General features: G+C 48.2%; 1 protein-coding gene across 1 annotated transcript in view; it reads right to left on the reverse strand.

Moving 5' to 3' along the window:
- The window catches only part of gnb5b (guanine nucleotide binding protein (G protein), beta 5b), a 138,916-nt gene that overhangs the window by 38,059 nt on the left and 77,850 nt on the right, over positions 1–23,007 (reverse strand). The window contains exon 6 of the mRNA XM_072470644.1: positions 15,728–15,871. Within this exon, the coding sequence (XP_072326745.1) occupies positions 15,728–15,871 (144 nt within the window). The remainder of the gene's footprint in view (positions 1–15,727; positions 15,872–23,007) is intronic.

Raw genomic sequence — 23,007 nt, forward strand, 5'->3', positions numbered from 1 at the left:
AAGATGGTCGCGCAAGGGAACCGTGGTTTACTAAAGCAGACGAAACACTTGTCAAGAGGAAGAAGGAGGCTTATGTAAAGATGAGACATGAAGGTTCAGTTAGGGCACTCGAGACTTACAAGTTTGCTAGAAAGAACCTAAAGAGAGAGCTAAGAAGAGCCAGGAGGGGACATGAGAAGTCTTTGGCAGGTAGGATCAAGGATAACCCTAAAGCTTTCTATAGATAAGTCAGGAATAAACGAATGACTCGGGTAAGAGTAGGGCCAGTCAACAACAGTAGTGGGAAGTTGTGCTTGGAGTCCGAGGAGATAGGAGAGGTACTAAATGAATATTTTTCATCAGTATTCACACAGGAAAAAGACAATGTTGTCAAGGAGAATACTGAGATTCAAGCTACTAGACTAGAAGGGCTTGAGGTTCATAAGGAGGAGGCGTTAGCAATTCTGGAAAGTGTGAAAATAGTTAAGTCCCCTGGGCAGGATGGGATTTATCCTAGGATTCTCTGGGAAGCTAGGGAGGAGATTGCTGAGCTTTTGGCTTTGATCTTTAAGTCATCTTTGTCTACAGGAATAGTGCCAGTAGACTGGAGGATAGCAAATGTTGTCCCCTTGTTCAAGAAGGGGAGTAGAGACAAACCAGGTAACTATAGACCAGTGAGCCTTACTTCTGTTGTGGGCAAAATCTTGGAAAGGTTTATAAGAGGTAGGATGTATAATCATCTGGAAAGGAATAATTTGATTAGAGATAGTCAACACGGTTTTGTGAAGGGTAGGTTGTGCCTCACAAACCTTATTGAGTTCTTTGAGAAGGTGACCAAACAGGTGGATGAGGGTAAAGCAGTTGATGTGGTGTATATGGATTTCAGTAACGCGTTTGATAAGGTTCCCCACGTTAGGCTACTGCAGAAAATACGGAGGCATGGGATTCAGGGTGATTTAGCAGTTTGGATTAGAAATTGGCTAGCTGGAAGAAGACAAAGGGTGGTGGTTGAGGGGAAATGTTCAGACTGGAGTCCAGTTACTCGTGGTGTACCACAAGGATCTGTTTTGGGGCCACTGCTGTTTGTCATTTTTATAAATGACCTGGAGGAGGGCGTAGAAGGATGGGTGAGTAAATTTGTCGATGACACTAAAGTCGGTGGAGTTGTGGACAGTGCGGAAGGATGTTACAAGTTACAGAGGGACATAGATAAGCTGCAGCGCTGGGCTGAGAGGTGGCAAATGAAGTTTCATGCAGAAAAGTGTGAGGTGATTTTTTTTGGAAGGAATAACAGGAAGACAGAGTACTGGGCTAATGGTAAGATTCTTGGCAGTGTGGATGAGCAGAGAGGTCTCGGTGTCCATGTACATAGATCCCTGAAAGTTGCCACCCAGGTTGAGAGGGTTGTTAAGAAGGCGTGCGGTGTGTTAGCTTTTATTGGTAGAGGGTTTGAGTTTCGGAGCCATGAGGTCATGTTGCAGCTGTACAAAACTCTGGTGAGGCAGCATTTGGAGTATTGCGTACAATTCTGGTCACTGCATTATAGGAAGGAAGTGGAAGCATTGGAAAGGGTGCAGAGGAGGTTTACCAGGATGTTGCCTGGTATGGAGGGAAGATCTTCCAAGGAAAGGCTGAGGGACTTGAGGCTGTTTTCGTTAGAGAAAAGAAGGTTAAGAGGTGACTTAATTGAGGCATACAAAATGATCAGAGGATTGGCTAGGGTGGACAGTGAGAGCCTTTTTTCTCAGATGGTGATGTCTAGCACAAGGGGACATAGCTTTAAATTGAGGGGAGATAGATATAGGACAGATGTCAGAGGTAGGTTCTTTACTCAGAGAGTAGTAAGGGCTGGGAATGCCCTGCCTGCAACAGTCGTGGACTCACCAACACTAAGGGCATTCAAATGGTCATTGGATAGACATATGGACGATAAGGGAATAGTGTAGATGGGCTTTAGAGTGGTTTCACAGGTCGGCGCAACATCAAGGGCCGAAGGGCCTGTACTGCGCTGTAATGTTCTATATTCTATGGTCTGGGTCCTCAGCGCCGCAGTCCCAGTGCTAACCACTGCACCACCGTGCTGCCCTGACAAGGCCGTTATAATTATGTAACTTGGTTCAAATTAGTGGATCAGGTAATTTATTTGTGCAAAATATTTTGAAGGGACAGAGTTCCATAAGCACTGGTAACTCCCGAGCTTCCCTCATATTTAATTATGTGAAGTCATAGTCCTACTGATTTGTTAAATCATAAATTAGTGCCGAGGAGCTTGACCTGCTTGGGGGAAAATGTTCACGATCACCGCCACCTCCCCCCCACCATCTCTGTAAAAGCACCTCACCCACTCACTGTGCCGGATTCCACCTAGCTCACCTGGGCACCTAGGCCAGTAGATGGGGAACATGAAAAACATGAGTGAACATGAGGTATTCCTGTTTCAGAAAACAGCCAGGAGAAAGAGCAAACTTATCTTCTTTCTGCTCCCAGGTTTTGTTACTGTTTTGAACTATTGGGCGGCAGGGCTTTTAGCTCAATCAAAATCTATCCATGAGCGCAGTTAAAATCAGGCAGGCTGTGCCTAAATATGAATCATGATGTGCAATTTTTATCTCTCCGCCCACCTCCCCCCTCCCCCCCCCCCCACACCCCCACTGTAGTTTTAAAAGTCTTCAGCTTTTAATTCTGACGTCTTTTGCTTTTAATTCTGACCCTCCCAGGAAACCATTGGGATAAATTGGCTGTCATGTCACATGTGATGTTGAGCTTGCTCTGTTAGTATAGGTGGACTTAAAGAAAATAATGCAATATTTGAATGTTGGGACATTTTTTATTTTACTCCTGGATGGGAGAACTCGCCCTCTCCATCAACTAGACAGGTACTGGGGCTTTTTGCAAAAATCCAGGCGATTAATGGTCTGCTCCTGTGTTAGATTTCCACTCTGGTGACATGTTGAAGCTAAGCCCCAAGCACTCTGTTACTGAGAAGGTCGCCCGAGACTCACAATCTGGTTATATGGAATCCAATACAACAGCACAATCTTCTTCAGTATGTGTTCGCCATGCACACCGGAATAGCCAAAACAAGGACATGTTCTGAACACAAAAAAAAAATCACGAGGGGAATAACCTCCTCTTCATAATCCCATGACACGGCAGCTATGAGGAGCAACTGGAAAGGCTGGGGTTGTTTTCCCTTGAAGCGAGGAGGATGACCAAATTGAGGTGTGCAGAATTATGAGGGACCGAGACAGGGTAGACAGGAAAGGCTTGTTTCCCCCTAGCTGAGGGAATTACCAGGGGGCACGGAGTTTAGGCAATTGGCAGAAGAGTTAGAGAGATCATGAGGAATGACTCTTTTGCCCAAAGGGTGGCGGGTGTCTGGAATTCATTGCCTAAGATGGCGGTTGAAGCTGAAGTGCTCAGCTCATTTAAAAGGAACCTGGATCTGCATCTAAAGTGCTGGACAATGCAAGGCTACAGACCTGGAAAGTGGAATTAAAATGAGTGGCTAGTTTCTTTTTCTGTTTCTTTGGTCGGCGCAGACACGATGCGCTAAATGGTCTCTTTCTGCACCATAATTTTTCTATGGTTCCACATTTCTTCAGAGGCGTGCCCCATCTTAATACAGGAGATGACTGTCTGACTCCTGTGGCCTATGGTATTAGCAGCTATCCTGCTGCGCTTCAATGTGTTTCTTCGTTCAAGTATTTATCAAATTCCTTTTAAATGTCCTGATTGAAATGGCTTCAGTCGCTACTTGTAGTAATGCAATCCATATTCTAATGACGCTTAGTACAGAATGAAACCTTCTAACCTTTGCATTTCACTTCTGGCACTAATCCTAAATCTATGCCCCTATTTTGTTGCCCCACTGTTTCAATAAACAATATTTGCCCAGTTCAGGACAGAACTGGAAGGGAAGGAAATGTTCCACTTTTATTTCAATGCGTTTAATTCTCTTCCTGTAGAAATTCTCACTCAGTGGTGAGATCATTCCAATAATAAAACCAGCAAAACCACTCTGCAGTGTTTCAGCGAGTATACTTGACGTTGACCAGTCATTTCCCAGCTGCGTGAATAACAAAGAAATGGAAAGTACCTGAATCAATCGATTGGGGGTGGGGAGAAACTGATTGCCATTTCAAGCAAAAAGAAAACTGACTGGAATTTTGAAAATTGACAACCTTGCTAGAACAAGGGGAAATCCCACTTGGAAGTCTTCAGGACTTTTTGATAATATTCTCCGTAAAATACCGAATGAATGCGGATCATAGTTTCACAGAATTTCATAGAATATCCACAGTGCAGGAGGCCATTCAGCCCATCAGGTCTGCACCTACCCGCCGAAAGAGCCTAGGCCCACTCTGCCTCCCTATCTCCATAACCCTACCTAATCATTGGATACAAAGGGCGCGATTCAGCGATCCCGTTGTGCCCGACGTGGATCCGGGCAGGTGAATCGCACACGAGCTTCAAATCTGGCTCCACGCCGGGCCGATCGCGTGTCACCTGACTCATTCCGCCTGCAACGATTTGGATCTCTCTCATATTTAAATGACCCTTACGGTGAGGAAATCCCTCGAGGTGCGACCTCGGTGGGGAGAAACTCCCTGAGGCCAAAAAAAGTGCAAGTGCCGTTGGAAAGTGGGGCATTTCGTGGCGTTAACTTGAGTTCACTGAATCGCGCCCTCAGGGTCAATTTAAAATGGCCAATCCACCTAACCTGCACATCTTTGGACTGTGGGAGGAAACCGGAGCACCCGGAGGAAACCCACACAGACACGGGGAGAAAGTGCAAACTCCACAAAGACAGTCACCCAAGGATGGAATTGAACTTGAGTTCCCAGTGCTAACCACTGTGCCACCCTGCTGCCATTGCCGCAAAGGTTGGCAATCTGGGGCAGATTGGTCATCTGGGAAATTGAGGTATTTTCCATGTCGCCCTTCTTGTGGATGCCTGCATTTTTATCCCTTTCCCCGGAAGGAACCCAAAGAATCCTGAGCCCTTTGGGGTTGGCCAGTCCACCCCTGGTCGCAAGCCAGCTATCTCTCCTTCTACTTGGAGACCAGAGACAGAGCTCCACAAAGCCATCAAATTGATTCGGCTTCTGCAGATTCTCAGTGAGGAGAAAAGGCAAAAAAAGACATCAAAACTATTAACACAAAATTACTCCCCAGCATCAGCAAATCACACTGGTCACCCTGCTATGTGCTATGTTACAGCAGAAAAAACTCAGTCTCGCAGATGCATGTCTATAAATGGTACCAATTATCTCCCTAAAATAAAATTTCAAGTTAATTACAGATAGCAGGTCACAGCAGAAAATGGCTTTTTTTTTCTGCTGTTCTTATTAGGGGCAAATTAAACTGATGAGAAAAAACTGGAGCCAAATGTAGAACAGATGAAGTTAAACATCAAATTTACTTTTTGCCCTCAGCTGATACAACAATGAAATCTTTCCAGCAGTCTAATTGTAACCATGTCAATGGTTAAGCATTAAACCAACTGATTAAAGGAAGACTTTTTGAACCATAAGACCGGATGTTACATCCCCTGCCAGCATATTTGAAAGCTGATGGGGGGGGGGGGGGGCTATTGGAGCACTCAATTGGCCAATTAGCTGCTACTTAAGGGCCTTATTCTGTGTCCATTACTATGAACTCTTGGCAGGGGAAGGCAGAGGCAGAGGCAGAGGGTAGCCTGACAGCTTTTATGCTTTCCGTGTATGGGCTGATGTCAGGCAATGCTTTAAACCCTTCTCAGGAAGGTGGGATTCACCTGTGACCCTCACCCAAGATCATACCCACCCTTTTATTTGCCACCCTCCCAACCCACCCCCATCTGCCCCAGCCTCTCAAACCTGGAGCCCCACCCACCCGTATTCATAGTTCTCACTGGGGACTGCCAGCCAGGCTTACCTTGAAGTCTGGGCTTCGTCACCTCTTCTTTTTGGGGACTGCCCTTAGCCCCAGCAGTAGCCACCATTCAAAGCTGGCCCTGCTGGGACAACAGAGCTGACAGCCAATCAGATGGCCTGGTACCTCCTCCCAGATGTATATTCTCCCAGAGAATATCCCTCCCCATAAAATCCAGTCTATAGAATCTTACAGCATAGAAGGAAACCTTCTGGCCTAACATGCCTTGTGCAAAACTAATCAATTAAGCCCAATGCCACCAACCTTTTCCACCAAAGCTCTGCCAATATTTCTTTGTCAAGTATCACTTCAATTTCCTTTTGCTCCACCATTATTACTGGTTAAAGCGATGGTGTCACAGTTATAGGTCCTTTTATTCTTCTTCCATCTCAGTAATTTTCCACACATTGAAATGAATGGTTGGAAAATCCCAGACTTTGAGCCCACAACTTCCTGAGCTCTGCTTCCTGTAAAATGCTGTCTCCCATTGGCTGGGCAGAACTGGTCTTGATGTGTTACACACACAGTGAGGCTGAAACCACACAGCGCAAAAAGCAATCGGGTTCAAACCACGATGGAATCTGAAAACTGCTTCAATGGAATGTCAGATGCAACATTTGCGAAGGCAGTGCTGAATATATGACAAAGTTTGGCAGGGGGGGGGTTCTAATTCCAAAGTGACAATTTAATAGCTGCAATGCTTAAAGACGCTCTTCAGGTTTTGACCAGGTTTTCAGTCGCAGCTGGACAAGGGTTCATTTTTTTGGTGTTTCATGTGAAGAGACTAAGTTCCCTCAGAAGATGTTTCATTTAATTCATTTTAACGGCATCAGTATGAATCACATTAAAAACTGAAAAGCTTCCTTAATTATAAAAGATTAAATATGCCAATGTGTGTGCGTGAATGATCGTTAAATGAGTTGAAGCTTCAATTTTCATAACTGAAACCATAACCTGGGTCACATTGTGATCCAAAAAGACGAGGTCTTGGGTGTCTTAAAAAATATTAAGGTAGATAAGTCCCCAGGGCCTGATGGGATCTACCCCAGAATACTGAAGGAGGCTGGAGAGGAAATTGCTGAGGCCTTGACAGAAATCTTTGGATCCTCGCTGTCTTCAGGGGATGTCCCGCAGGACTGGAGAATAGCCAATGTTGTTCCTCTGTTTAACAAGGGTAGCAAGGATAATCCCGGGAACTACAGGCCGGTGAGCCTTACTTCAGTGGTAGGGAAATTACTGGAGAGAATTCTTCGAGACAGGATCTACTCCCATTTGGAAGCAAATGGACGTATTAGTGAGAGGCAGCACGGTTTTGTGAAGGGGAGGTCGTGTCTCACTAACTTGATAGAGTTTTTCGAGGAGGTCACTAAGATGATTGATGCAGGTAGGGCAGTGGATGTTGTCTATATGGACTTCAGTAAGGCCTTTGACAAGGTCCCTCATGGTAGACTAGTACAAAAGGTGAAGTCACACGGGATCAGGGGTGAGCTGGCAAGGTGGATACAGAACTGGCTAGGCCATAGAAGGCAGAGAGTAGCAATGGAAGGATGCTTTTCTAATTGGAGGGCTGTGACCAGTGGTGTTCCACAGGGATCAGTGCTGGGACCTTTGCTCTTTGTAGTATATATAAATGATTTGGAGGAAAATGTAACTGGTCTGATTAGTAAGTTTGCAGACAACACAAAGGCACAAAGGTTGGTGGAATTGCGGATAGCGATGAGAACTGTCGGAGGATACAGCAGGATTTAGATTGTCTGGAGACTTGGGCGGAGAGATGGCAGATGGAGTTTAATCCGGACAAATGTGAGGTAATGCATTTTGGAAGGTCTAATGCAGGTAGGGAATATACAGTGAATGGTAGAACCCTCAAGAGTATTGAAAGTCAAAGAGATCTAGGAGTACAGGTCCACAGGTCATTGAAAGGGGCAACACAGGTGGAGAAGGTAGTCAAGAAGGCATACGGCATGCTTGCCTTCATTGGCCGGGGCAGTGAGTATAAGAATTGGCAAGTCATGTTGCAGCTGTATAGAACCTTAGTTAGGCCACACTTGGAGTATAGTGTTCAATTCTGGTCGCCACACTACCAGAAGGATGTGGAGGCTTTAGAGAGGGTGCAGAGGAGATTTACCAGAATGTTGCCTGATATGGAGGGCATTAGCTATGAGGAGCGGTTGAATAAACTCGGTTTGTTCTCACTGGAACGAAGGAGGTTGAGGGGAGACCTGATAGAGGTATACAAAATTATGAGGGGCATAGACAGAGTGGATAGTCAGAGGCTTTTCCCCAGGGTAGAGGGGTCAATTACTAGGGGGCATAGGTTTAAGGTGAGAGGGGCAAGGTTTAGAGTAGATGTACGAGGCAAGTTTTTTACGCAGAGGGTAGTGGGTGCCTGGAACTCGCTACCGGAGGAGGTGGTGGAAGCAGGGACGATAGGGACATTTAAGGGGCATCTTGACAAATACATGAATAGGATGGGAATAGAAGGATACGGACCCAGGAAGTGTAGAAGATTGTAGTTTAGTCGGGCAGCATGGTCGGCACGGGTTTGGAGGGCCGAAGGGCCTGTTCCTGTGCTGTACATTTCTTTGTTCTTTGTTCTTTGAATTCATGGTGAGATTTTGTCACTTTCCTTGCCCCCTCCCCTTTTATGTTTGTCCGTGTTCTAATCAGACCGGCAGGAGATCCGAGCACAGCCTGACTTGGTAGAATGGGTGGATTTCTGGGTCTAACTTGCAGGTTGTGTCCATGGACGAGACAGCACAAAATTAGAATCCGAGACCCTGTTGTTTGGACGCCAAGGGTGCCATCTGGTGTAGCAAGCCGTGCTGGTTCCCATGTTAGCGAGGGCATATGGGGGCGTGCAGTGAATGGGCAGATCATGACTTCTCACAGTGTGCAATGCTGACTTCACACCAGCTGTGCCACTTCAGAGCTGAACACTCCAGTGAATACTCTATCTTAAACATGCATAGCTGAGCAGATGTTAGCAGATAGAGCCAACCCTCACCATGCCAACCCCCACCAATGCTATTTAAAGGGACTGTCAATTACTTACAGGTTATTTGCTGGTTGATTTCTTCTGGCTGTTACTTTGATTCTGTAAGTGTTTGGTGCTTGCTATTGTTGTTTAAAAGTGATGATGTGGAGATGCCATCATTGGACTGGGGCGGGCACAGTAAGAAGTCTTACAACACCAGGTTAAAGTCCAACAAGTTTGTTTCGAATCACTAGCTGAAGGAGCTGCGCTCCGAAAGCTAATGATTGCAACCAAACCTGTTGGACTTTAACCTGGTGTTGTAAGACTTCTTACTCATTTAAAAGTGGCAAATGTTTACAGGGAATGATGTGGCAAGTGCTAGAGGACTTACTACTGACTTCAAGATCTCCCCATAAACCAGTTGTTCCCAGACATGGGTGCAGTAGCAGGCATTCCCCTATGAATTCAGTCATAACTTGGAGAATCAGCAGAGGCCACGTGGAGCAGGACAAGCTGCTGAAAGAGGGAGGAGGAAGTCATATATACAAGTGCTAATAAAGTAATCGCCTACCTGGTCCTCAGCGAGGAACAATGTGTGAAATGTTTGCACTTCTGTTCAGACATCCTCACTGAAATCTGCCATGTGCTGCAGCCATAAATGTAACTCCAGAGCAGACAAGGGTCACGCTGCCAGTGGCTCCAAAGGAGACAATGCCGACGAACGTTAATGCATCTGGTTACTTCCAGCCTCAGTCCAGAGATATTTGCATCATCTTGCGGTTTGCTGTCCACTGTTGCCTGTGGGAAGTCACTGCCCTTCTGTCTTCATTGAGAGCGAGCTCCATTTCACTATCTTGCCAGAGAAAGGCATGATGTGGAGATGCCGGCGTTGGACTGGGGTGAGCACAGTAAGATGTCTTACAACGCCAGGTTAAAGCCCAACAAGTTTATTTCAAACACTAGCTTTCGGAGCACTGCTCCTTCCTCAGGTGAAAGAAGAGGTATGTTCCAGAAACATATATATTGACAAAGTCAAAGATGCACGACAATGCTTTGAATGTGAGCTTTTGCAGTTAATTAAGTCTTTTCAGATCCAGAGTTAGGGGTAACCCCAGGTTTAAGAGGTGTGAATTGTCTCAAGCCAGGACAGTTGGTATGATTTCGCAAGCCCAGGCCAGATGGTGGGGGATGAATGTAATGCGACATGAATCCAAGGTCCCGGTTGAGGCCGCACTCATGTGTGCGGAACTTGGCTATAAGTTTCTGCTCGGCGATTTTGCGTTGTCGCGTATCCTGAAGGCCGCCTTGGAGAACGCTTACCCGGAGATCAGAGGCTGAATGCCCTTGACTGCTGAAGAGTTCCCCGACTGGAAGGGAACATTCCAGCCTGGCGATTGTCGCACAATGTCCATTCATCTGTTGTCGCAGCATCTGTATGGTCTCGCCAATTTGCCACACCTCGGGACATCCTTTCCTGCAGCGTATGAGGTAGACAACGTTGGCCAAGTCTCACGAGTATGTACCGTGTACCTGGTGGGTGGTGTTCTCACGTGTAATGGTGGTACACATGTCGATGATCTGGCACGCCTTGCAGAGATTGCCATGGCAGGGTTGTGTGGTGTCGTGGTCGCTGTTCTGAAGGCTGGGTATTTTGCTGCAAACAGTGGTTGTTTTGAGGTTGCACGGTTGTTTGAAGGCAAGTAGTGGGGGATGACCTTGGCAAGATATTTATCTTCATCGATGACGTATTGAAGGCTGCGAAGAAGATGTCGTAGTTTCTCTGCTCCGGGGAAGTACTGGACGACGAAGTGTACTCTGTTGGTTGTGTCCCGTGTTCGTCTTCTGAGGAGGTTGGTGCAGTTTTTTACTGTGTCACGTTGGAACTGTCAATCGATGAGTCGAGCACCATATCCCGTTCGTACGAGGGCATCTTTCAGCGTCTGGAGATGTCTGTTACGCTCCTCCTCGTCTGAGCAGATCCTGTGTATACGGAGGGCTTGTCCGGGGGGATGGCTTCTTTAATGTGTTTAGGGTGGAAGCTGGAGAAGTGGAGCATCGTGAGGTTATCCGTGGGCTTGCGGTAAAGCAAAGTGCTGAGGTGACCGTCCTTGATGGAGATGAGTGTATCCATCCAAGAATGCAACCGATTTTGGAGAGTAGTCCATGGTGAGTCTGATGGTGGGATGGAACTTATTGATGTCACCGTGTAGTCGTTTCAGTGATTCTTCGCCGTGGGTCCAAAGGAAAAAAATGTCATCGATGTATCTGGTGTATAACGTCGGTTGAAGGTCCTGTGCGGTGAAGACGTCTTGTTCAAACTTGTGCATGAAATGTTGGCATATTGAGGTGCGAATTTGGTCCCCATGGCTGTTCCGTGCGCCTGGATGAAGAACTTGTTGTCGAAGGTGAAGACGTTGTGATCCAGAATGAAGCGGATGAGTTGCAGAATTGTGTCTGGAGATTGGCAGTTGTCGGTGTTGAGTACTGAGGCTGTTGCAGCAATGTCGCCGCCATGGGGGATGCTTGTGTAGAGTGCCGAGACGTCCATTGTGACGGGGAATGTTCCTGGTTCAACTGGTCCATGGGTGCTGAGTTTCTGTAGGAGGTCCGTCGTGTCACAACAGAAGCTGGGTGTTCCTTGTACAATGGGTTTCACGATGCCCTCAATGTAGCCAGGGAGGTTCTCACACAGGGTCCCATTGTCTGATATGATAGGATGGCCTGGTGTGTTGGCTTGTGTATTTTCGGGAGGCAGTAGAGATCTCCAACCCGGGGAGTATGTGGGATGAGAGCACATAGGGTGCTCTGAAGGTCTGGATCCAAGGTCTTGATCAGTCTGTTGAGTTGGCAGGTGTGTTCCTTGGTCGGATCTGCAGGTAACTGTCTGTAGTGTTCCTGGTTGTTGAGTTGTTGGTACACTTCTTTGCAGTAGTCTGTTCTCTTCAGTATGACAGTGGCCCCTCCTTTGGCTGCTGGTTTGATGACGATGTTGCGGTTGGTCTTGAGAGCACGGATGGCGATGCATTGTGCTTGGGTGACATCGGGGCTGTCTTGTGAATGCGACTGATGAATCTGGCATTGACGCGACTCCTGTCGCATACATGTCGTGTCTAGGGCAGCAGCCTTCCGGAGGGTTCCTATTCAACTCTTTCCTCTTCGACTGCCACACCGTAGGTCTCTCGGTCTGCTGTTCCGGTTCATTGATTGACTCATTGGGTTCGCTGTCGGCCCTTTGTAGTCTGTGGAAGAACTCCCGGAGCCTCATTCGCCTGATAAATTCCTCCGTGTCTGCCGCGAGACTGATGGGGTCCATTTTGGTGGAGATACAGAAAATGAGCCCTCTGCTGAGGACTTCGATTTTGTCTGGTTGAAGGGACTTGTAATCCGACAAGTTGACAATAGATTTCCCTATATTGTTTTCTACTGTGGTACCGGGGAGGCTTGGTTGCTGCCGGTGGTGATGCAGAGTTTCTCAAGCTTCCTGTTCTTGGTGTGTATATGGGTGGCATAGTATCGTTGTCTCATCTGTTTGGCGGTGCTCTGCAGCTGGTCTGCTGCGTCCTGAGCGCAAGTTGAGAATATGGCCTCTATCTTGGTTTCCAGGTTGCGGCGTCTGCTGTAGAGCTGGCGTACGAGGTGGTTAAGGAGTGTGAGAGAGGTGCAACGGCAGAGTCTCTCAGCGTAGTCTGTGTTGTAGGTCGACTTGAGTGGGTTTGTGATCAGTAGCCCAGAGAAAGGCAGGCAGAGAAAGTTTGTGGTTCCATCACGAATGCAGGTTTCCTCATGGTGCCGAATGCTATTGACCACACACGCAAGTCAACTCTGCCCTATCTCGGAAACAAAAGAGATTCCACTCCCTCAACATCCAGTTGGTGTGTGACCATGGACAGGGAATCAAGCAGGTCAATGGCTTGATGTCCTGGCAGCAGTAATTACGCCTCCATTCTGTGGCAGTCTGCTGTTCTGTGTTCAGCGTAGCAATTCTCAATATCCATGACAGCCTGCTGCATGCTGCACAACCTCTTCATGATAGGGGCTGGGGAGAGTCGGGGGGGGGGGGCCTTGCCACAGGCTAAATGGTCAGTTCAGGAGAAGGAGGAGAAAGAGGATGCAACCTAAGACAGCTCCTTTCTGGTCAGGCCGTCCATCAAAACCTCATCCACGTGTAACACCATTGACCGTAACCTTTATTCCCCATTCACCAATACCATCAATTTCCCCATTCATCAATACCATCAAATTCCCCATTCACCAATACCACTAATTCCCCATTCACCAATACCATTAATCGCAATCCCAGTTCCCCATTCAGCAACAATCCCACACCTTCCCTTTCCTCTGTCACTCACCATCGCAGAATCAGCAGCGGGCACGCAGAGCAGGACAGGCCACTGGAAGGGGGAGGAGAAAGGCATGTCTGTCCAGAGTGTTCAGAAATCAATAGCCTGCCTGATCATTTTGCTACAGTGCAATAAAAGCCACCACAAATTCAACATTTAATTATTCCTTACATAGGTCAGGTAATCACTTTGTGCAATCCCTTAGGACTTGTCTCCCTTGTATCTTTCTCAGTCCTGGTGCTCCTACACAGTGCTACAGCAATGGAGAGTAGAAGGCTGCCGAGATTCAGGTGTAGTGCCGCAGCAATGCGAGTAAACTATTGGAGGACAGGTTGTTGAACTGCTGTGACACTCTGCAAGAGTATGTAATCCAGGATCAGGATGGCAGCAGTCTCAGCTGGCATGACAGCAGTCTCAGCTTCCCACTGCTACATTTAGACTTTAAAAAAATTTGTTCCTGGGATGTGGGCACGGCTGGCTGGGGCAACATCTGTTGCCCATCCCTAATTGCCCTTGCTATGCCATTTCAGTGGGGGGCAATTAGGAGTGAACCGTATTGCTGTGTGGGTCTGGAGTCACATGTAGGCCAGACGGGGTAAGGATGGCAAATTTCCTTCCCTGAAGGACATTAGTGAACCAGGTGTTTTTTTAAGACCATCAGCAATGGTCATTATTAGACTTTTAATTCCAGATTTTTATTGAAGTCAAATTTCACCATCTGCCATGGTGGGATTCAAACCCGGGTCCCCAGAGTATTACCCTGGGCCTCTGGATTACTAATCCAGTGACAATACCACTACGCCACTGCCTCCCCAGACTCCAGGCGGAAGCAGCCTATGCTGCAGTGGAAGCTGAGACTTTGGCCGTCTGATGTTGCACCATCATTGGGTCCAGAAGTGAGTTTGACAGAGTCGAACATCACTCGACAGCATGGGCTTCAAGCTCTGCAGAACGTCCAAGGCGAAGTTGGTGCTGGGACTCCTCTAATCAAATCAAATTCCCAATCAAATCATCTGCCGTGTAACTTGTGTGCGACCTCACCAGGCGAGCTGGCACCTATGCTATCCTTGTCCCCTGCCACTCAAGCCCGGTGCCTCACCACATACCAATCCTGACTCTATGCTGCCCTCTAAGTTGCACATGTCAGTATTCAAGCATGATATTGAATGACAGGGCATCTTCCATCATCGCAGTCTTCATGCTCTTCCTCCACTGCCTGAGCATCTAAAATGAGAAAGGCACTGGGGTAAATTACAGTTCAGGGAGTGGGGACGTTAGTAGCACATGCTTACAACAACTGCAGCTAAGAGAATGCAAGAGAAGGGGGAGGTGGAATGTGAGAAAGAGGATTAGTCATGAAGATGCTGTCACCTTCAATGGGCTCTGCCCCTCCGCTATGGGCACCCCAAAAATGGCCTAGTGCAGGCGGGCACATATGTCTCCTCTGCACAGCTCCTGCTTCCTCCAGTTGTGAGCCACCTTGTTCTGCCTGAGAGAGGGGAGTGAGTCACTGAGTGCCGTGCAATCTGAGTGATGAGGCTGTTCTGGTTGAACAGCTCGCAGTGCGTGAGAAAGTTGTGGATGTGTCTTGTAGTGGTTCCCAGTGCTTGAGGCAGTGGTGTAATATATCAACGTCAGGTATGAATCTTGTTTCATAGAGATTGTTGGTAGGGGAGTGATTGGCATGTCGTGAATGAGCAGTTTATGAGGGTTGTGGTGAAGTTGGTAGGGTGTGACATTCACTGACTTTGGTCACTTGTGCGAGATCATTCAACTTGTTGCGGCACTGCGTCCAAAACCTCGGGGTTTGACTCCAGTCATTGAGCTCCAAAGCTATCTGCTCCGACTGCCTTCGGATGGGGTATCCGGAGGTCCCCCTCGGATGCTGGACATCACTCCTTCTTCCCATTTCCTCCATCAAGGCCTCCAGTGTAGCATCCAAAAAAGCCTTGAAGCCTGCACTCTTCCATTTTATTCAACGTTACTCAGAGCAGATTCATTTCCTGCACAGCTGTCAGCACCTGCTCCAGCCACAGAGCACCTCAGCTTTGAACGGTTGCACATTCATTTGAACTTGAGCTAGCCAAACATGATATTAGTCCCTTGCACAGACGCCAGCCAATGAACAGTGCGGTTTGCACTAGCCAGATGCTGAAACAATTTAAGGTAGCAGGCACCATGATGTTGGTGCACTGTGGGTGTTTCAATCGTATATCACAATCACCGTGCCTGCGTTTTTTTAAAGTCTTATCAAATTCAATCCTCCCGGTGTTGAAGAATATAATGTAATTACATGCAGAATGAAATTACTCATTTGGCTGTAGTGCTGTCAGAATAAAAGGAAATGGTTGCTGGATGTAGAACATAAACACTTGCATCCAGTAGAAACATGCAATTACTCCCCATTATTATTCAGAATACACAACTCACCAAGTTAAGATTCTGCACCATGTTCTATACACTGCACCCTAACATCTTCAAACGATCTCAGATATGTCCCAGAGAAAACACTCACCCCTGACACAAATGTATGGCCGGTCTCAGATGGGGCCAAGTCAAGGCAAAGGACATCAGCACCATGCCCATGAAAGCTCTGAAGCAGCTGTCCACTCTCAACATCCCAAAGTGCACAGGTACCATCACCGCTTGATGTCAGAATCTATGGAGAAACAGGAAAAGGTGACAAAGAAGGTCATCGAGAAGGCAGCAATTAGGGTCAACAGCCAGCATCCTAGGTCATGCGTAACATAGGCAGGTGCAAAATAAAGCTACCTTCAACACTTCCCCAGTAACACTCCTCGCCCTCAAAAGAACAACCTGTTATAGCTTAACATTTGTTTTCCATTTTCCACGACAGACGTCTTGTGGTCTTTCGGAGTAAGGCTGCCAATTCGTGCCAAATTAAAAAGACATTTATGTGTCATCTTTCACAGAGCCGGCACCTCCCGAATCACGGCTGCCAATGAAATACTTTCAAAGCGTGGTAATGTAGGAAATGCGACGATCAATTTGTACACAGCAAGATCCCACAAATGACAATGTGATAATGATCGGGTGATCTGTTTCAGTGATGTCCATTGACTGGTGAATATTGGCCCAGACAGCGGGGAGAATCTCCTTTGCTCGTGTTCAAAAAAGTGCCCCGGGATTTTTACATCCATTTGAGAAGGCAGGTGGAGTCCAATTTTAATTCCTTATTTTGAAAGACATCACTTCCGACAGCGCAGCAGCACTCATTCAGTATAATAACTGAAGTAGGAGTTGAACCCCTAGCCCCCTGACTCAGAGGTGAGAGTCTTACCCCCATTGAGACTTGGCTGAATCCCAGAAACAGTTTTTGAAGCCACACCCACTATAAATTGGAATACGACTGCCCAAATCCATCTCACAAAGGTCCGGTATGTCCACGAAGCATCTGTCAGCATGGGTTGGATTTGAACTCGCTTCCAGAGGAGACAGGTCAGGGTCTAATGGTAGTACAATGGGTATAACAGATTGGATATGCTTATGTATGATGTAGGTGATAATGTGTCACAGACGTCAGTCAGTCATGTGCTAGAGACTCTGGACATCAGACAGAAACTCTTGGAGATGTACAACCATGTTTGAGGAACTTGCAAGGCCTGAAGTCTTGCGAAGAGAAATTGTAGCCTGACTCGGGTATTTACTTGAGACTAACGCGCGATCTACAGTGTGCCGTGGCGCAACATGGCTGAAAATGGCAGGAGACCAATGTGCCAAGCTGGGCATGTTTTGCTTGGCGGTGATCAGGCAGGGGGTGCCCTGCCCGGGTTTGGGGGGAGTGAGGGGGGGCCCGGTGATCCCTTTACAATGAGTTAGTGTTGGGGTGGGGATTCGGGGGTCGCGTCGGGGGCTCGAGAGATTAGGACCCCATTTAAAAATGACGTCCTGAACTCTCCCTGCATTGAGGAGGGTGGGCGAGCAGGGCTCCTTGGGGCAGCAAACAGGACGAAGTGCGGCCTCAGCCATGCATTCCCCGCTGAGGCCCTGTGTCTAAACGGAGTCAAGTTTGACAGCGTTATGCATCTCAGCGCTGTGAGCGCCGGGAATCGTGCAGATAAACGCGCACGCTATGGGGCATAGTTCCCATTTGGTTAAATCACGACCTTTGTTTATTTACATTATGTACGATTTGTACAAGGTGGGTTACTGAGAATGTACATCGCCTCCAAGAGCTGCCAGTCTGCTGTGCACAGTCTCTAGCACGACTGACTGATGTCAGTGATAGATCATCTACTTCATACATTAGCATATCCGAGCTGTTATACCCAATATACTACACATCTCCCCAAATATGCTACACCACCCCCCAAAGTATACTATCTATTTTCCAACAATAATATTAATTATGTCCAACTATTTATGTCACATTTGTTTTTCAACTATTGATACGGCATTGATTTCATTTTTAAAAAAAAAATATTTATTAAAGTTTTTTAACACAATTTTTCTCCCTTACAAACAATAACCCCCCCCCCCCCCCCGTAACAAACAAAAAACGAGAAACCGCTCAGAGCAAGATATATACATGGCAAAATGATATATTTACACAGCTTTGTACCCTGGCCCTCACCCGTACGTGCCAGTTTCCCCAACCCTTCATGTTATCTCTTGCTCATCCACCCTCCCAGGCAGTCCACCCTTTCACCCCCCCCTCCCCCCCTCCCCCCCCCCGCCCCCAGGACGTCCCTTCCACCCCCCCCCCCACAAGGTTGCTGCTGCTGCTGATCGACCTTCCTCTAACGCTCCGCGAGATAGTCTAGGAACGGTTGCCACCGCCTGTAGAACCCCTGCGCAGACCCTCTCAAGGCGAACTTAATCCTCTCCAACTTTATGAACCCAGCCATATCATTTATCCAGGCCTCCAGGCTGGGGGGCATCGCCTCCTTCCACATTAGCAAGATCCTTCGCCGGGCTACTAGGGACGCAAAGGCCAGAATGCCGGCCTCTTTCGCCTCCTGCACTCCCGGTTCGTCCACTACTCCAAATATTGCTAGCCCCCAGCTTGGCTTGACCCGGACTTTCACCACCTGAGATATTGCTCCCGCCACTCCTCTCCAGAACCCCTCCAGTGCCGGGCATGACCAAAACATATGGACATGGTTTGCCGGGCTCCCTGAGCACCTTCCACATCTGTCCTCTACCCCAAAGAACCTACTCAACCTCCCCCCCGTCAAGTGCGCTCTGTGGACCACCTTAAATTGTATCAGGCTGAGCCTGGCACACGAGGTGGAGGAATTAACCCTACCTAGGGCATCAGCCCACAGACCTTCCTCGATCTCCTCCCCCAGCTCCTCCTCCCATTTACCCTTCAACTCTTCTACCAGCGCTTCCCCTCTTCTTTCAACTCCTGGTGTATTTCCGACACCTTGCCCTCCCCGACCCATACACCCGAGATCACCCTATCTTTAACTTCTTGTGCCGGGAGCAACGGGAATTCCCTCACCTGTCGCCTCACAAAAGCCCTCACCTGCATATATCTAAAGGCATTTCCCGGGGGTAACTCGAACTTCTCCTCCAGTGCCCCTAGATCGTAAACGTCCCGTCGGTGAACAGGTCCCCCATTCTTCCAAACCCCGCCCGATGCCAGCTCTGGAACCCCCGTCCATCTTCCCCGGGACAAACCGGTGGTTACCCCTGATCGGGAACACACCGATGCTCCCATTGCACCCCGGTGCCGTCTCCACTGGCCCCAGATCCTTAGCGTTGCCGCCACCACCGGGCTCGTGGTATACTTTGTTGGCGAGAGCAGCAACGGTTCCGTCACCAACGCCCCCAGGCTCGTTCCTTTACAGGACGCCATCTCCATCTTCTTCCATGCCGCCCCCTCTCCCTCCATAACCCACTTGCGTATCATCGCCACATTTGCTGCCCAGTAGTAGCTCCCCAGGTTTGGCAGCGCCAACCCTCCCCGGTCCCTACTGCGTTCCAGGAACCCTCTCCTTACTCTTGGGGTCTTATTCGTCCACACAAACCCCATAATACTCCTACCTACTCTCTTAAAAAAAGCCTTAGTGATCACGATGGGAAGGCACTGAAACAGAAACCTCGGAAGGACCACCATTTTGACCAACTGCACTCTACCCGCCAGCGAGAGCGGTAACATGTCCCATCTTTTGAAATCCTCCTCCATTTGCTCCACCAGCCTCGTCAGATTCAGTTTATGTAGGGTCCCCCAACTTCGGCATTGATTTCATAAATGATTTACATTACTTTGGATCTGGCACATCCTTCCCCATCAACAAGCCCCTCCCTCCCATCCCTCCAGAGTCCCCAGGCTAGGGAGTAACCCCCGCCACCCATCCGGAGTCCTCAGGTTAGAGAGTAATCCCCACCCCCTACGCCAGAGACCCCAGGCTAGAGGGGAAGCCGCTGTGGAGCCTTCACCCACTCTGTCCGATCGCATTGTTGTGACTGCCCCACTGGATTGGAGGTCAGGGAGTGGGTTCGAGGATTGGTCAACACCTCTCGGGGCACTCAAGAGTATCCCACCACATAAATACTCAAGTCTGGTTTTAGTTCCTCTTCACAAGAGATCAGGTCTGGCACATTCCTCAAAAAACTAACCTCACAGTACCACCATGTTTCCCAAAAGATATATCTTTTTTAAAATATTGAACTAAACCTAGGAATAAACGTCACAATGATGCATACTTGATCATCTCCTTCTAAAGCAGCTCGTTGCAGTGCAGCGTGGCCAATAGAAACCGGGAGACCCTGCTCCGAGGATCTACCCAGCTCACGCCTCACAAGATCTAACGTGATCTCGCAAGACGTTGCGATGTAAATCCTACCCCTTGTGGACGGGATCACTTTTTAGCAAGTGTGAATATTAAAGCGAAACAGCTAGTCTCATTTTAATGTGCAGATTCCCGAGGTACCCGATGCGTGCAATCTATCCCCTTCCCCTCGGAGACCCGTTCAGCACTGGTCTCCACGAATGGGGACCAGATGGAATGGCACTTGTGGGGGTCTCCCAGGGACTTGCAGGACCCCAGGTGCATTCCCTTTGGGCAGGGCGGTACCCTGGCACTGCTGGTGCCATCTGGGCACTCTTGCACTCCCAGCCTGGTATTTCCAAGGGGCTCATGTGGCACTGCCAGCTTGCGCGGTGGGCCCGTCCCATAGTATGTTGGGGCTGGGGTATCAGGGCTCACTTCAGGGGCTCGAGAGATCAGGACACCATTTAGAAATGGCGACCCAATTTCTCGCTACACTGAGGAGTTCTGCGAGTGGAGCTCTTTAGTACACAAAACGAGGCTATGTGCGGCCTTGGCTGCACGTTCCCCGTTGATGCCCCCTATTTAACCCAGGTGCTGTATTCTAGCCATGTGTTTCTCGGAGCTGCGAGAGCTATGGGACTTTGTTCCCATTTAATTAAATCCCGCCCATGTCAGAGTTTTTTCACAGAACTCGGAGTCCCTGACTGTAACTCTGATCAAATTTCAAGAAAATTGGCCCTTTAAGCCATTTCCCTTGTGGGTTGTGCCAATCTCCCAGTGTACAATTCTCACAATACAATTCCCACGACAATTGGAGGCAAATTTGGCAATGTTTCTCCCACGCCAAAAGCGAATCTGTGAAGGAAAAGAGTTACAGGACTAGATGGAAAGAGTAAGTGAGAGGGATTAATTGGAAAGTTCTTTAAAGAACCAGCCCAGGAATGATGGGCCGAATGGTCTTTGTGCTGTATGGTTCCATGGCACCAGTGGTTCATTAGAGGTTGTGGACAAGTTCATTCATGTAGCATCTTGTCTCAGAATTCCCACTGCTGGACAACGGAAGCTGCTGTCAGGTTTTACAGCACGGAGCATTAAATCTGTTGCAAATATCTTCCCTGCTTCCCTGGTCTCCTGAAACCGACTGTTTGCTGGGGGAGGAACCCACTTGCACCCAGCACCCTGGCAGCTATTTTCTATCCGTTAGCCTTGACAGTGAGTGTCGGCAGGCTGCTTTAAGTGAGTCACAACTAAGGCCAACCCTGTCCTCACTTGACATCCACTGGCGTGAAACCCAGCTGAGGGCAGCTGACTCAGCACAGTCCCGGGATTTTACCTGGGGCCTTCCACCCCTCTAAAGCTCAGCCCTGGCCTGGGTGAGATCACCGAATCATCAGGAGAGTCCATGCAAACATCTGCAAAAATCTTCCCCCCCCACCCACAACCAGCTTCAAATGTATCAAAAATGGGCTTCTGCAATGGTCTGGGAGAGGCAAAAAAAAAAAAACCCAGATAAAACCACGAAACCGATTTAGGAAAACACTGGAACATTCCTCTCTGACACAGTGAAGGTAATCATTTAAGCTCCATGAAAATGGGTTCACTCACCCACATGATTGAATGACTTGTGAATGTTTTCTCTTTTTGCAGACATGATGAAAGGTCGCTTCAGTGAGATTGGACGGTGGTCCTTGTGGAATCGCCCCCCCCCACCCCCACCCCCATCCCACCGCCCCAGAGGAGGTTTAAAATAGAAACATTTTGAAAACTAAAAGTAACATGGCCTTGCAGACACAACTGGGTGACGAGAGGATATTTTACCACCAGCACGCTCGTCTTTTAAAAATTATTTCAATGACGAACTTCGCGCAACCTTGCTCTTTGAACCTTCAACTGCATGGAGCCATTTGTTACAATCATACATTGCCCGATTCTGGTTAGTCTTACTAAAGTGGATGCAATATCAACGGGTTGCCAACATGTCCATCAACACTGCAAAGATGGGGCTTTTCTCTGTGCAGAAGAAATAATTCAATATTGATGAACCCACAGCGTGCAGCTTGCCAGCTGTGTTCATGCAATGACCTTGACTGCACTTTGAGAAAAAAAAAGTGATGCATTTAGGACATCCCCAGAGATGTGACCAGGTGCTGGATAAAAGCAAGTTCTTTTCTAACTGCTTCAGATTACAGTGTGGTGCACAGCTGCCATTTCCTGTACACATGTGCCATCTAGTGAGACAAATCCATTCATTGATCTTCCTCTTCATTGAAGGATATCATTTGGACCAAAAAGTCCATTTGTGCTTTTGATTTTAAGTCAAAAATGGCCATGTCAATGGGAACTGAACCAATGGTCCGAATTTGTTTGATGTTGGGCTTTAATAGCCAGCAGAGAGAGAGAGAGAGAAGACCACTCGGGCTTGAATTTAAATCCCAGGAGAAATGGGCAATGTACATCCCCCACTGCACCACTCGGTCCCCATTGACAATGATTCTTTTTTAAAAATAAATGTTTTATTAAAGCTTTTCCAACCAATGTTTTTACATAACAAAGATAGAAGTACAAATAATAATAAAAATAAACAAGAATTATTAAACAGAACAAGGTGGGTATTGTCTTCATATAAAACTTACATTATATCAACAGTTCTCCCCACCCCCCCACCTGAGCCCCCCCCCCCACCTGAGCCCGCACCCCCCAACCTGAGCCCCCCCCACCTGAGCCCGCCCCACCCCCCCATCTGAGCCCCCCCCACCTGAGCCCGCCCCCCCCCCCACCTGAGCACGCCGCCCCCCCCCCCCCCCCCCCCCCGCCCCATGATGCTGCTGCTGACACTTACTGCTCCCCTAGAAAGTTAAGGAAAGGTTGCCACCGCCGGGAGAACCCCATCAAGGACCCTCTCAAGGCGAACTTTATTCGCTCCAGTCTGAGGAACCCCGCCATATCGCTAACCCAGGTCTCCACACTCGGGGGTTTCGTGTCCCTCCACATTAACAAGATCCGTCTCCGGGCTACCAGGGAGGCAAAGGCCAGTACCTCGGCCTCTTTCGCT

This window comes from Scyliorhinus torazame, chromosome 12 (genome assembly GCF_047496885.1).
Source record: "Scyliorhinus torazame isolate Kashiwa2021f chromosome 12, sScyTor2.1, whole genome shotgun sequence".
Classification (NCBI taxonomy): Eukaryota; Metazoa; Chordata; class Chondrichthyes; order Carcharhiniformes; family Scyliorhinidae; genus Scyliorhinus; species Scyliorhinus torazame.